This window comes from Melanerpes formicivorus, unplaced genomic scaffold (assembly GCF_026170545.1).
Source record: "Melanerpes formicivorus ecotype bairdi unplaced genomic scaffold, bMelFor1.0.p_v2 SCAF_10, whole genome shotgun sequence".
NCBI lineage: Eukaryota > Metazoa > Chordata > Aves > Piciformes > Picidae > Melanerpes > Melanerpes formicivorus.
Genome location: NW_027142362.1, coordinates 9,331,526 through 9,342,723, shown reverse-complemented (window position 1 = coordinate 9,342,723; position 11,198 = coordinate 9,331,526). Strand labels below are relative to the sequence as shown.

At 60.4% G+C, this 11,198-nt stretch overlaps 1 protein-coding gene across 1 annotated transcript; it reads right to left on the bottom strand.

Annotated features, from left to right (window-relative positions):
• Positions 1 to 1,213: 1,213 nt before the first annotated feature.
• SKOR1 (SKI family transcriptional corepressor 1) lies at positions 1,214 to 6,324 on the bottom strand. The gene is given in 10 exon segments (XM_068143549.1): positions 1,214 to 1,401; positions 1,524 to 1,589; positions 2,229 to 2,303; positions 2,404 to 2,478; positions 2,694 to 2,765; positions 3,125 to 3,232; positions 3,638 to 3,734; positions 3,816 to 4,649; positions 4,651 to 5,804; positions 6,198 to 6,324. Coding segments are annotated over 9 exon segments (2,562 nt in total). The 5' UTR covers positions 5,788 to 5,804; positions 6,198 to 6,324; the 3' UTR covers positions 1,214 to 1,303.
• Between the last annotated feature and the right edge of the window lie 4,874 nt (positions 6,325 to 11,198).

Below are 11,198 nucleotides of genomic sequence, written 5' to 3'. Positions count from 1 at the left end.
CCTGGTCCGCGCTGCGGGACCCCCGGGATGGTTCTCACGGCAGTCCCCCGAGTGCCTTCCCACACCCCTCCCCATACAGCCTCCTATCCGGCATCGTTCCTGGTACGCGGAGATGGTCCCGGTTCCTGCAGCCCCACTTTGCTGTAGGACCGCTCTGCAACGTGTATCCCCGCCAGTTCCCGGTACCCACAGCTCCGTAGCACTCCACGACCCCGGTGCAAGGGCCATTCCCACCCTCAGCTCCCGGTACGAGGTGTACCTCCCTCCTCTCCTTGTCCCTCCAGTCACCAAAGCATCGCCGGAACGCAGTTCAAAGTGCATACCCACACCCCCAGCTCCCGGTGCGTCTCCCCCCTCCACTGCTCCCTCCCGTCCCCCCTAGCGTCTCAGGCCCCCAGTGCAAGTTGCATCCCACCCCTCTCACCCCAGGTTCCCTCCGGCCTGTTGTGCTAGGTTAATCCTGGGCTGTAAACAGGTATTTCGGGCTAATAGGTGTGCGAGCACCTCCACACCCACTCCCGGAGCTCATTAGTGTGAGCTCGTTTCATGTGTGAAACGAGCATATAAATGGGCATTAATGAGCTCCCGGCTGCGGCGAGGAAGACGGGGAGGGGGGAAAAAAAAGGGGAACTTCGCAGGGGAGCAGGCAGCCCTCACCCTGCTGCGGCTCAACCCCGGGGCTGGGAAAGTGGGGGACACCCCCACCCCGGGACAGCTCCATGGAGTAGGCAGCTTCTTAAAGTCGGTTTTTATTAAAGAACCAAAATCCCGTACATGGGTCTCTCCCCAGGAGCGGGCTGAGCGTTGGGATGGCTCCAGAGTCGCGATAAAGCCCCGTTAAAGTGCTGTTACATCCAGAAATGTACAAGGGGGGGGAGGGGGGAAGGTGGTGAGGGAGGTGGGGGCCCGGGGTGAGAGGGGAGGGGGGAATAAATATACATCATAAATAAATAAAAATCCAACAAATACTGTACCAAGAGAATCACAGTACATTTATATCCATTGCACATAGCCACTTTTGTTTCCAGTCTGGACAAGGGATGAAGAAGTGGACACACAGGGACTGGGGGGGCGGGGGGAGTGAAGAGAACGGTAGGCGGAGCGGGGTGGGGGGCTTAGGGAGCAGTTTGGGGGGGTCCCGGCTCCCCCTCCCCGCCCTATTGCCAGTCCGAGGAAAACCGGGCTCCGAATCTTCTATGTACAAGTTGTCTCCTCGTGGAAATGGCTTATGTGGGCTCTGCCCGCATGGCTTCGGGGGATGGAGGATAGAGGGAAGGGTCCCAGGACGGGTCCAGGGAGGGTCTCACTGGGGCAGCAGCGGCGGCTTGAAGGAGCAGTTCCCGGTGCAGTGCCGCGGGGTCAGCATTTTGCAGGAGAAATGATGCAGCGCGTCGTGGGCTTCTGCAAAGTGATGGAGCTACTATCGCCCTCTCCGGTTCCACAGGACCCCTCCCATGCAGGGAGGTGGGGTCAGGCACCCCTTAAACATCTGTGCCTCCCCCCATCCCGTCCTGCCCCGGTACCTTTCAATTTCTGCTGGATGGCGTAGCGCGCTTTCCTCTCCTGGTCCAGCTCGTTGCACAGCGTGTCTGGGATAGGGGGAGAGCATCACATCGTGCCGCTGGGGGAGGATATGCGCTGGGACAATGGGCACGGGGAGGGTAAAGCGGGTCACGGCTTTGCCGGGGTTATTTTACGGCTCAGTTTTTAATTTAGACCCGATGGAAAATGATGCGAGAGGCAGGGAAGGTGGAGTTGCTTTCGCAAAAGAGGCAGCGGCGGGGAGGGTAGGAATGGAGAGAGTCGGAGAGAAAGAAATGGGATGGAAGAAGAGAAAGAAATGAAGGAAAGAATTAAGAAGGAAGAAAAGGAAAAGGTGGGGGAGGGAGAGAAAAAAAAGAGAGAAGGAAAGGGGTACAGGAAAAAAAAAGGAGATAAAAAAGGGGAGTGAAGAAAATGGAGAGGAAAAAAGAAAGAAAGCGAGAAAGTAAATGAGAGCAAGAAACAGAGAAAAGTTAAGGAAGGCGAGGGGGGAAGAAAGAGATAAGAGAGAGAATTTTTAAGAGAGTGAGGGGGAAAAAAGAAAGAGCGGTTAAGTTTAAAAAAAAAAAAAAATACAGAAAAATAAAAGGAAAAGAGAAAAAAAGGAGGATGAGAGGATGAGCAAGGGTAGATCTAAAGGAGACAAAACCCAGCCGCAGAGTCTCGGCCGGCCGGTGCCGCCTCACCTCGGACGATCTGCAGCTGCTGCACCATCTCCTCCCGGTACGCCAGCTCCCGCTTCATCTGGTCCTGGAAGTTATCTGCGGGGGCGAAGGGGCGGGGGGGGGTCAGCACCGCTCCCCGCTGTGGGGCAGGGCGGGGGAAGGCGGTTGGGGCGGGGGCTGGGATGATGTCCGTTACCTTTCAGGCTCTGGAAGTCCCTCTCCAGCTTTTTCCTTAACTCCATTTGCTCCAGGACCAGTTTTTGTAACTCGTCTGTTTAAAAATACACGGCGGGGTTGGGGGGAGCCCGCACTTTTCCATCTGGAGCGCGGCGCTAATCGCATTACGTTACATTAATCACAGGAGTTAATCACTCCTGCACACAACACAAATACCTCCAGCCTCGGGGAGAGGCCGAGGGGCGGTGGGAGGGGGGGGTGGCCCGCCAGCAAAGCCTCCCTTCCCTCCCTGCAGCCCCCCAACCTCACCTCGAGCCAAATTTTCGATGTCCTTTTCCACCAACTGCGTCGCGGCGACATCCATGCCGAGGCCGTCTTCTGCTGTGGGGTGAGGTGGGGAGGACAGAGCTGTCAGCCGGGCCGCGGAGGCTCCGTGGTGAGCGGAAGGGCCACGCATCATCCCGTGGAGGGACCCCGCATTTGCCCGGAGCAGGGACTGCAACGGGGGCGCGCATCATCCCGTGGAAGGACTGAGGATCCTCATGCAAGGATCGAGCATCCTCCTACGGAGGGTCTGAGCACCCTTCCGTGGAGGGACCAAGCATCATCTCATAGAAGGGCCAAGCATCATCCCACAGAAGGATCAAGAATCCTTTCGTGGAAGGAACGAGCACCATCCCGCGCAGGGATCGAGCATCAACCCGCTGAAGTTCCGCGGAAGAGCATGGATCGGCTCTTACCTCTGTCGGTATTTACAGGGCTGGGATGAGAGACATTCCTTTGGTCCTGATAGGATTTTCTGGTCTCTAAATCCTCTGCCGCGGAGTGATTGTCTTCTTTATCTTGCTCTTAAAGTTAATAAACCGATTTTCAACCATAAGCAACGAAAGTATGGTCCTGATATATCCTTAATTACATAATTAGGGACAAAGCCCTCGTTAAAACCTTCTTAGCGGACATCCTAATCGCTTTGCCGGTGGAAAGTAGCTTGCTGGCATGAGCTTTGCCCCACGGTGCTTGTGTGTGGCCCTGCCAGCCCATCCCCGCCACACCGGCCCCGGCCCGCGGCGGCATCCCTGGGCCCGGCGGAGGCCCTGTCCCCTTTCTCCATCAAGAAACCGTTAACATTCGTTTTTCTCCCCAAATGCCACAAACGAAAGCGGCGACCCGGGAACCCCACCGGTGCTGAGCAGGCGGGGGGCGCAGCGCTCAGGGCCGTGCACCGACCTCCCACTCCCCCCGGCCCCATTTACCCTTCGCCTCAGGGGTGCACAGGAACGGGAGCGGGGGTCCCAGCGAGGCCGTGGTCTTCAATGGCTGCAGGTGCTCCCCCCTCTCCGGCGCATACACCTACAAAAGCCGATCTAATAAACCCCCCCACCGTGGACCTACCCCCCGAGGGCAGAGCCCCCTTATCCCTCGCCCCGGTACCTCGTAGGCTCCCCTGCTGCTGCTCCGCTCCGGGCTACCGTCGGGGTTCTGCCCTCCCTCCTGCACCGCTGGCTCTCCCCCCTTCTCCTCGGGTCCATCGGACGCGGAGGGCGGCGGGGGCTCCTCGGTACCGTCCAGCAGCCGGGGCGGCGGCGGCTCCCGTCCCTCGGCAGGGGCAGCGGCGGGGGCAGCATCCTCTTCTTCATCTTCCGGGAAGCGGTTGGACTCCACATCCACTTCGGGCTCTTCGGCCGTGTCCCCCCCGGGTGAAAGCGACCGGTAGCTGGAGCTGCCCTCGCTGAGGAAGTCCGGAGAGAGATAACCGGGGCCGCGGGGGCCGCCGCCGCCGTACGCCTCCCGGGTTCCATAGAGCTTGGCGATGCTCTCGGCGTCCTTCACCACCGGACGGAAAGCGGAGAGGTAGTTGCCCTTTCTGGGCAGGGGCAGCGGGGGGAGCAGCGCTTCATCCCCGGAGCGCTCCTCTTCACCCGCCGCCCGGGATAAGGCGCTGGGACAACGCTCTCCCTCCGGCCCGGCTCCCTCCTGGGGTGTAGCGCTGCTCCTCCCGCTCCCCGACGGCTCCGAGCCCTCCAGCTCTCCGTGCCGGCCCGACAAACCGGGCGGTTCCGCGGCCGCAGCTGCCGCAGCTGCCGCCGCCGCCACCACCACGGCCGTGGCCGCCGCCTTGGCCTGGCTCTGCGCCGGGTAGGGCGGCACGGGCAGGCTGCCGGCGGCCGGCCAGAAGACGGGGAAGGACGGGTAGACCCCTGTGTCCTTGGTGGCTCCGGGCTGGTGGGGAGGTTGGGTCGGTTGATGCGGGTGTGGATGGGGGGGGTCCCCAAAACATGCCGGGCGGTAACGCACCACCCTTGCCCGCCTCACCGCCTCCCGCACCCCCCAGCGCGTCCTCCTGCTTTTTGGGGCATAGTCCGAAAGCGGCGGCGGGGAAACCGTAAGGATGAGGGAAAAGAGGTGGTGGCAGCTTCTGCAGCATCCCGAAGCCTTTGCTGGGCACTGGAATCACCGGGTAACTGCGCACCGCGCCCGCCCCACCGTGCCCGCCCGTCGCCCCGCCGTGAGCCGCCGGTAGCCCCAAGGCCCCCCGCTCGCCCGCCGGCTCCTGCCCGCTGCAACGGAGGCTTTTGTGAGCCGGGGCCAGCTCTGGCCCGGCGGGAGGAGGAGGGTGCAGAGAGGTTTTGGCGGCCGGAGAGCCGGCCCCGGGCCCGCCGGCGGCCGCCCCTTGCAGGGAGAAGGTCCGCTTGCGGGTGCCACCGTTGAACATGGCCTTGACATCCTCCCAGGCGTGGGACAGCTCCTCGGTGGCTGTTTTGTCGCTGAGCTTGAGGTGACGGCGCCAGGAGTTGAAGTTGGCGGCGTCAGGTTGGGTGTATTTGGAGTCCGGGGTGCGGTGGGAGTGGAAGATGAACTTGTTGGGGGAGAAGTACATGCTGCAGTAGCTGCACTTGATGCACTTGGCTCGGGAGCTGTTGTACCGGGCCGGGATGAAGCTGCCGCGGGAGCCCCAAGCGCATTCGTGCACCACGTCGAAAGCGAAGTTCTCGGGCAGTTTTGGGGGTTTGTGCTCGCCCAGAAAGGACTTGCACAGCCGCTCCGCCTCCCGTTTGGTGATCATGCCGCAGCGGCGGGAGGATATGGGCATGGCCCCGGCCCGCCGGAGGATCTCCAGCTGCACCGGGGTGCACTGCACGCAGGTGATGCCCAGGGCCACCCGCCGGTTGTGGATCTCATTGTAGCTGTAGTTCTTGAGCAGTGTGTTGGAGATCTGCGCCAGGCACAGCCGCTCCTGCCCGTCGATGACCAGGGACACGATGGGCACGCCGTACAGAGAGGTCTCACCCACTTGGTTGGGCTTGAGGGTATTGGAGCCCTGGTAGGGCTGCAGCTCTTGCTTTGAATTTGGGGAGGAGCTTGCATCTCTCCCATTTCCCATCTGACTGGCGATCGCCTCCATTCCCCCCCAAAACGCCCCTGCAAAAACAAAATCGGGGAAAGAAGCGGGTTAGAAGCGTTCCCGGAACCCCGCCGCCGCCGTTCCCGGGGCCCGGCTGGTCTCCGCTTGCCAATCCCGGCCGGGAGCTAACCATTACCCCCCACCCCTCAACCCCCAGCGATGCCGCAGGACCACTCCGGCCGGAGAGATTTGCCGGAGCCGTTGCGCATCCCTCCCCGCCGCGGCCGCCGGTACCGAGCCCCGCCGCATCGGCCGATCCGGAGCTGGGCGGCCTCGGGACAAGGACGTCCCGGGAAGGTGCGGGGGGCTGACACCGGGAGGTGCCACGTCCTTTCCCTTTGTGCCGGCTCGCCGAGCCGTGCCGGACCTCTGGTTACGACGAGCCCCGGGCGGGCTCCAACGAAACGCACCGGAGGATACGACCGGCGCGTCCCGGAGCGGCGAGGCCGGGGTGGGGGGACCGAACCTGGGGCCGGGCCAGGAGAAACTTGCCGTTCGGTGCCCGTTGTCGGGCGCGGTCGGCCGGGAGCCCTTTTGTCGTGTCTCTGGTAGGCGATTAGGAGCGGGCGGATTAGAGGGGCCGGGGCGGGCAGGACCCGCAGCAGAAGGGCAGCAGAGAGCCGGGCAAATTGGCTTAGCGGTGAGGGGGGGCTCCCGGTGATAAGCCGCTTCCGTGGTAATTACACAAAATAACGGGGAGCTTATCCCGAAAATGCGCCTCGATCTTCTTCTCCCCTCTATCCCCATCCCCTCCATCCTCCTCCCATTCCCACTTACCGCGCCAGGAGGCCGGCTGGACGTGCAGGCTTTCCTCGGGGTTAGGGCCCGCAGCCCGGTACCGGGGCCGCCATCAGCTCCGGGGATGGGTTATGGGGGGTGGGGGTTGCTTCGTCCCCACCAGCCCCTTTCCCCGTGGGCAACCCACCGGGATTCAGAGGCAGGTGGGCAGCGTCCGTACCCTTCACCCGACGCCTTCGCTGCCAGCGCCCGGTAACGGCAGCCGCGTCTTCCCGGTTGAAATGCAACAAGAGCGAATGACCAAGCCGCGCGTTACCGAGGGAGGATCCGGATCCGTACTTGGGAGACGTTGCACATTGATCCGGTGACAGCTAAAATAACGGGAAGACACACCCACTTAGCACCAGCATATTTACATTAACGGCCGCCGGGACCCCGCCGCCGTCAATCACCGACGCGCTCCAGTCAATCACGGCGCGGCTTTAAGGCAACGGCAGAACGGGGAGGGAAAGAAAAGGGAGGGGAGTTTGGGAAAAAGAAAGGGGGGGTTGGCCTGGGGGGGCGAGAAGGGGGTGTACCGTTACCGAGCAGGGACCCACCCGAGGTAAGAGCAAGAATCAACCCCGGGTTGCACTTTGCGAGGGGCTCCGCACCCCTCCGCATCCCTCCCCTTCCCCCCCCCATCGCGGTGTGGGAATCACTGGGGAGAGATTAGGGGGCGTTAAGGTTCTTTTTTTTTTCTTCCGGGGGGGCTGGGGAACGATGCTCGTTGGAAAGTTTAAGTGGGAAAAGGAGGTAACGAAAAAGGGAGCCCCCAGGGCGGTTGGTTGAGAGGTTTTAACGAAATTGGGGGCGCGTTGTTACCGTGCACTATTCGCCACACCGGGATGCGCGTTCTCGGGAAGGGAGAAGCAATAGAGGTGAGGCGGGGGGCACATACATAGGGATGGCAACGAAATCGCCCGGAGGAAAGGGTTGGGGGCGGGTTAGCCGTGTGTTTTCGTTCCTCACGGGGGACCCCGCCACGGCGACAGGACCGGCGGACACCGGAGCCGGGGGGGGGGGTGTCTTCCCTCCGCTCCAGTGTGCGCCGGTTTTGTCGCCGTGGTAGGGGCCCAATAACCGTGTCCCCTGGCCTGGTTGGGTTCCCGCATGAAACCTTCGTCATGGCCACATTAATTAAACTGTAATTAATCATCGCGTCCGGCCGCGATCGGCGCAATTACACTGATCAAACAGAAGTTAATAACGGCGCGGATCGCCCCCAGCTATGACTTTTGTGTGTCCCCCCCCCGCCCCAGTCCCCTTCTCCATCCCCCCCTTTCCTCCATCCCCCCACCCCCCTCTCCCCGTCACGGGAAGATGCGGCTGAACGGGCGCGGAGAGAAACGCAGGTGCGGAACCATCCATCGTCTCCGTGCTTCCCCGTTTAACCAGTTCACGGACCCACGCAGGAAAGTGGCCTCAGTTCCCCCTACCCTAGGACAGTCCCATCGAAGTCTTGGGGAGGGGAAATAGGACACGGGAACCAGGGAACCGGGGTACTACCGGCCGAGCCTTGCGGCGAGGCCTTCACGTAATGATCACCGCTAATTATCCCTCGCCTTTTAATTATTGATCTGCCCCTCCCGTGCTAAAGCCGGTGTAGCGGCTGAGTGGGGACACACAAAAACCCCACTTCCCCTTTCGGAGCATTTAACGGCATTTAATGGGCTGATACCAACCCGTTAAATACTCACAGCGGCTGCGGAACCGGCGGGATGCGAACACCGGGAACCGGTGTGCCTCCCCCCACCCCCAAAATTCCCTTTCCCGGCACGTCGGGAATGTGGTGGTGTGGAAGCACTTTAAGGATGCAACTCAGCACCGAGACCCTCACCCCAATCCTCTCCACCGTGGTCTTCGCCGGGCCGGGCTATGCCGGTGCCCTCGGTGTGCCCGGTTGTCCCCGACGGCGGGAGTGGTACCGCGGAACCCCGGGGCGAGTACCGACTGCACCGGGAACCGGCCCTCTCTTCCCCCATCCTCTCAGCTTTTAACAGTTGAATTGACTGCAGTTTTTGTCAGTTAATTAGGTTTAATTTACATAATTAGTACAGTATAAAGAGTATTGGGGATAATCAGGAGGTACGTCTCGCTTACTGTGTAAACACGGATTCGGAATTAAAAAATCAGATGTAATTAAGGCGTGTGCGCGCGGCTTTTAATTGTAATGAATTTCTAATTAACGCTCAACGATCGCCGCATGTGAGAGCCGGGACATTTGCGGGATCCACGGCCGCCCCCCTCTCCCCCCAAGTCCACCCCCCCCATTACCCCGCGGGGGAGCTACCGAATGAACCATTCTGGGGCTGCGCGGCCGCGGAAGGGACACGGAGGGGACGGGAAGATCGCGGAGGGGTGTGGAGGAGCCTGGAGCAACGCGGAGGGGTGAGAAGGAACCCAGAGGATCGCGAAGGAGCCTGGAGGGGTGCGGAGAAGCGCGAAGGGATGCGGTGGGAGCCTAGAGCATCCCCAATCATCTCAGAGCATTCCGGAAGGGTGCAGAGGAGCCAAGAGCATCTCGGAGCATCCCGGAGCATCATCCCGGAGGACCTGCAGTTGTCGGGCAGAGCTGTTCGCCCCGATGGGACACTCCCCGCCCCTACCCAGTCACCACCGCCTACCCATCCCAAGGGGACCCACCACTGCCTACCCATCCCAAGCCCCTGCACCCCAGGCCGGTGCCGCTGGAAACAAGGCCGGCAGATAATTTAGGTTAAAACTTAAGAAGCCGTGTCACGGGTGTATAAATAAATAATCAGGCTTGGGGGGAGGGGGGTGGGGGGCGCAGCAAAAGGGCCCCTCTCTCCTGGAGGGCTGTGCTGAGATTGCCACATAAATCACGTTGGTCTAATTCAGTGGAAGTTTAATAAACGGCTCCTATTGGAAATGAATGTTCCCCATTTAACAGTTGTATCAGCACCATATAAAACCATGACCCCAATAAATTTAATTTTAGAGGCCGATCAATCCGGGCTTCTCTCTATCGATCCTCTGCGCCTGCACTGCCTCTGCTGCAGCCCTTCCTGGGGAGGAGGAGGAGGAGGAGGAGGAGGAGGAAGAGGGAGGGGTAGGGGGAGGAAGAAGTGTTTCGATTAGACTCTTTATTAGGAAAAGATTGCTCCGAGAGGCCTGAAAATTAAACGGTGACATTTTAATTACTGGACATTGACAAAGGGAGTGGGGTGGTGGCTTCTCTGCAGGCTGGGCACACTCTGCCTGACCCAGCCTGCTCAGCTTCCATGGAGGGTGGGCAGGGGCATGGTGAGGTGGTGGGGGAAAGGATTTCCTGCCCTGAGACCCCCCCCAGGGATCCCTTGAGGTCCTCTTGGGGTGCCCTCGAAGTGCATGCGCATGCCTGCCCCTCACTGCAATACACCTGCCTCTGTGAACCCCAGCTCTCCCATCCTGCACCCCATCCATCTATGCACTCCACTTCCCCACTGTGCAATCCCCCATCTATACACCCCAATTCTCCCCCTAGTCTCCCCCCAGCTTATGCACCCCAGCTCTCCCACTGTGCCCTCCCACACCCTATGTCTATGTACCCTGGCTCTTTCACCAGGTCCTGCCATGCACCATCTGTCCCCACAACACACATCTTGGCCCTCCCCCACCTGCACCCCTCAATATACCTCATGTTCCCCACTACCCAATCCACCTCTTGCTGCCACCTTGTCCCCTGTCCCCTTTACCTCCCACAGAAGTGCTGCCTCCCTGCCCCCCTTTCCACCCAAGCCCTCCCCATGCCCTCCCTGCCCACTCTAAATCTGCCCGATCTCTCAGAGCAGCCATGGAGTACCACAGTGTCCACATGACTTTATTGATTAAGTTCAACCAGCATCTTCATGGCGATGGAGTAGGATGAGCTGGGGGCAGCAATTCCTGCCAGGCTGTGCTGGGGACAGCTGGGCGCTTCAGCCCTCCAGGATGGTGGAGCTTGTGGCTGCCGAGTTTTTCTCCTCATGCCTGCAAAGCCCCAGACATCCATTTGCCATTAAACATCTTGCAGGCTGCCCAGCTCCATATAAACCTTGAACTTTCACAGCAGGGCTCGGCGGCGAGAGCAGCCACAGCGGGGAACTGGTGGAGCAGGAGCTGCTCCAGGAGCTGGTAAGGCTCAATCTATAAATCCTCTCCTTAGTGCACACTTGTAGTTTATGGCCAGACCCTTTTGTGAAGGTAAAGCAGCCCTGGGTCAGCCCAGCTCCTCAGCAGCCTCACTGCTGCAGCTTCCAAGGCACAGACATCTCAGCTTGGCTTTTCTTCAAGCACAGCCTTCCATTTATTCAACGTGACCAAAATACTTCAATAGTTACAGGTTTTTTAAACACCACCCCCCCTCCCCCCCCCCCCTTTTAGGCTTTCCCAGACCAGGCTGGGCATGTCTGGAGAGCTAGAGGAGCCAGATGAGGTCAGCAAATTCCGGGGATGGACCCCTCCATCTCTCTGGGTTTCTACCCCACAGTGACTGTGTGCCCCTTCCCAGGCCCCCACCTCCCTCCATCCTGAGGGATCCCCAAAGGAAAGCTGAAGATGGCTTACTCTAAAATAACTGCTGGAGCTCCAGATCTCACCATGATGGAATGGGCTGTGTCTCTTCCATCACATCAGAGAGGTCCTCTGCTCCC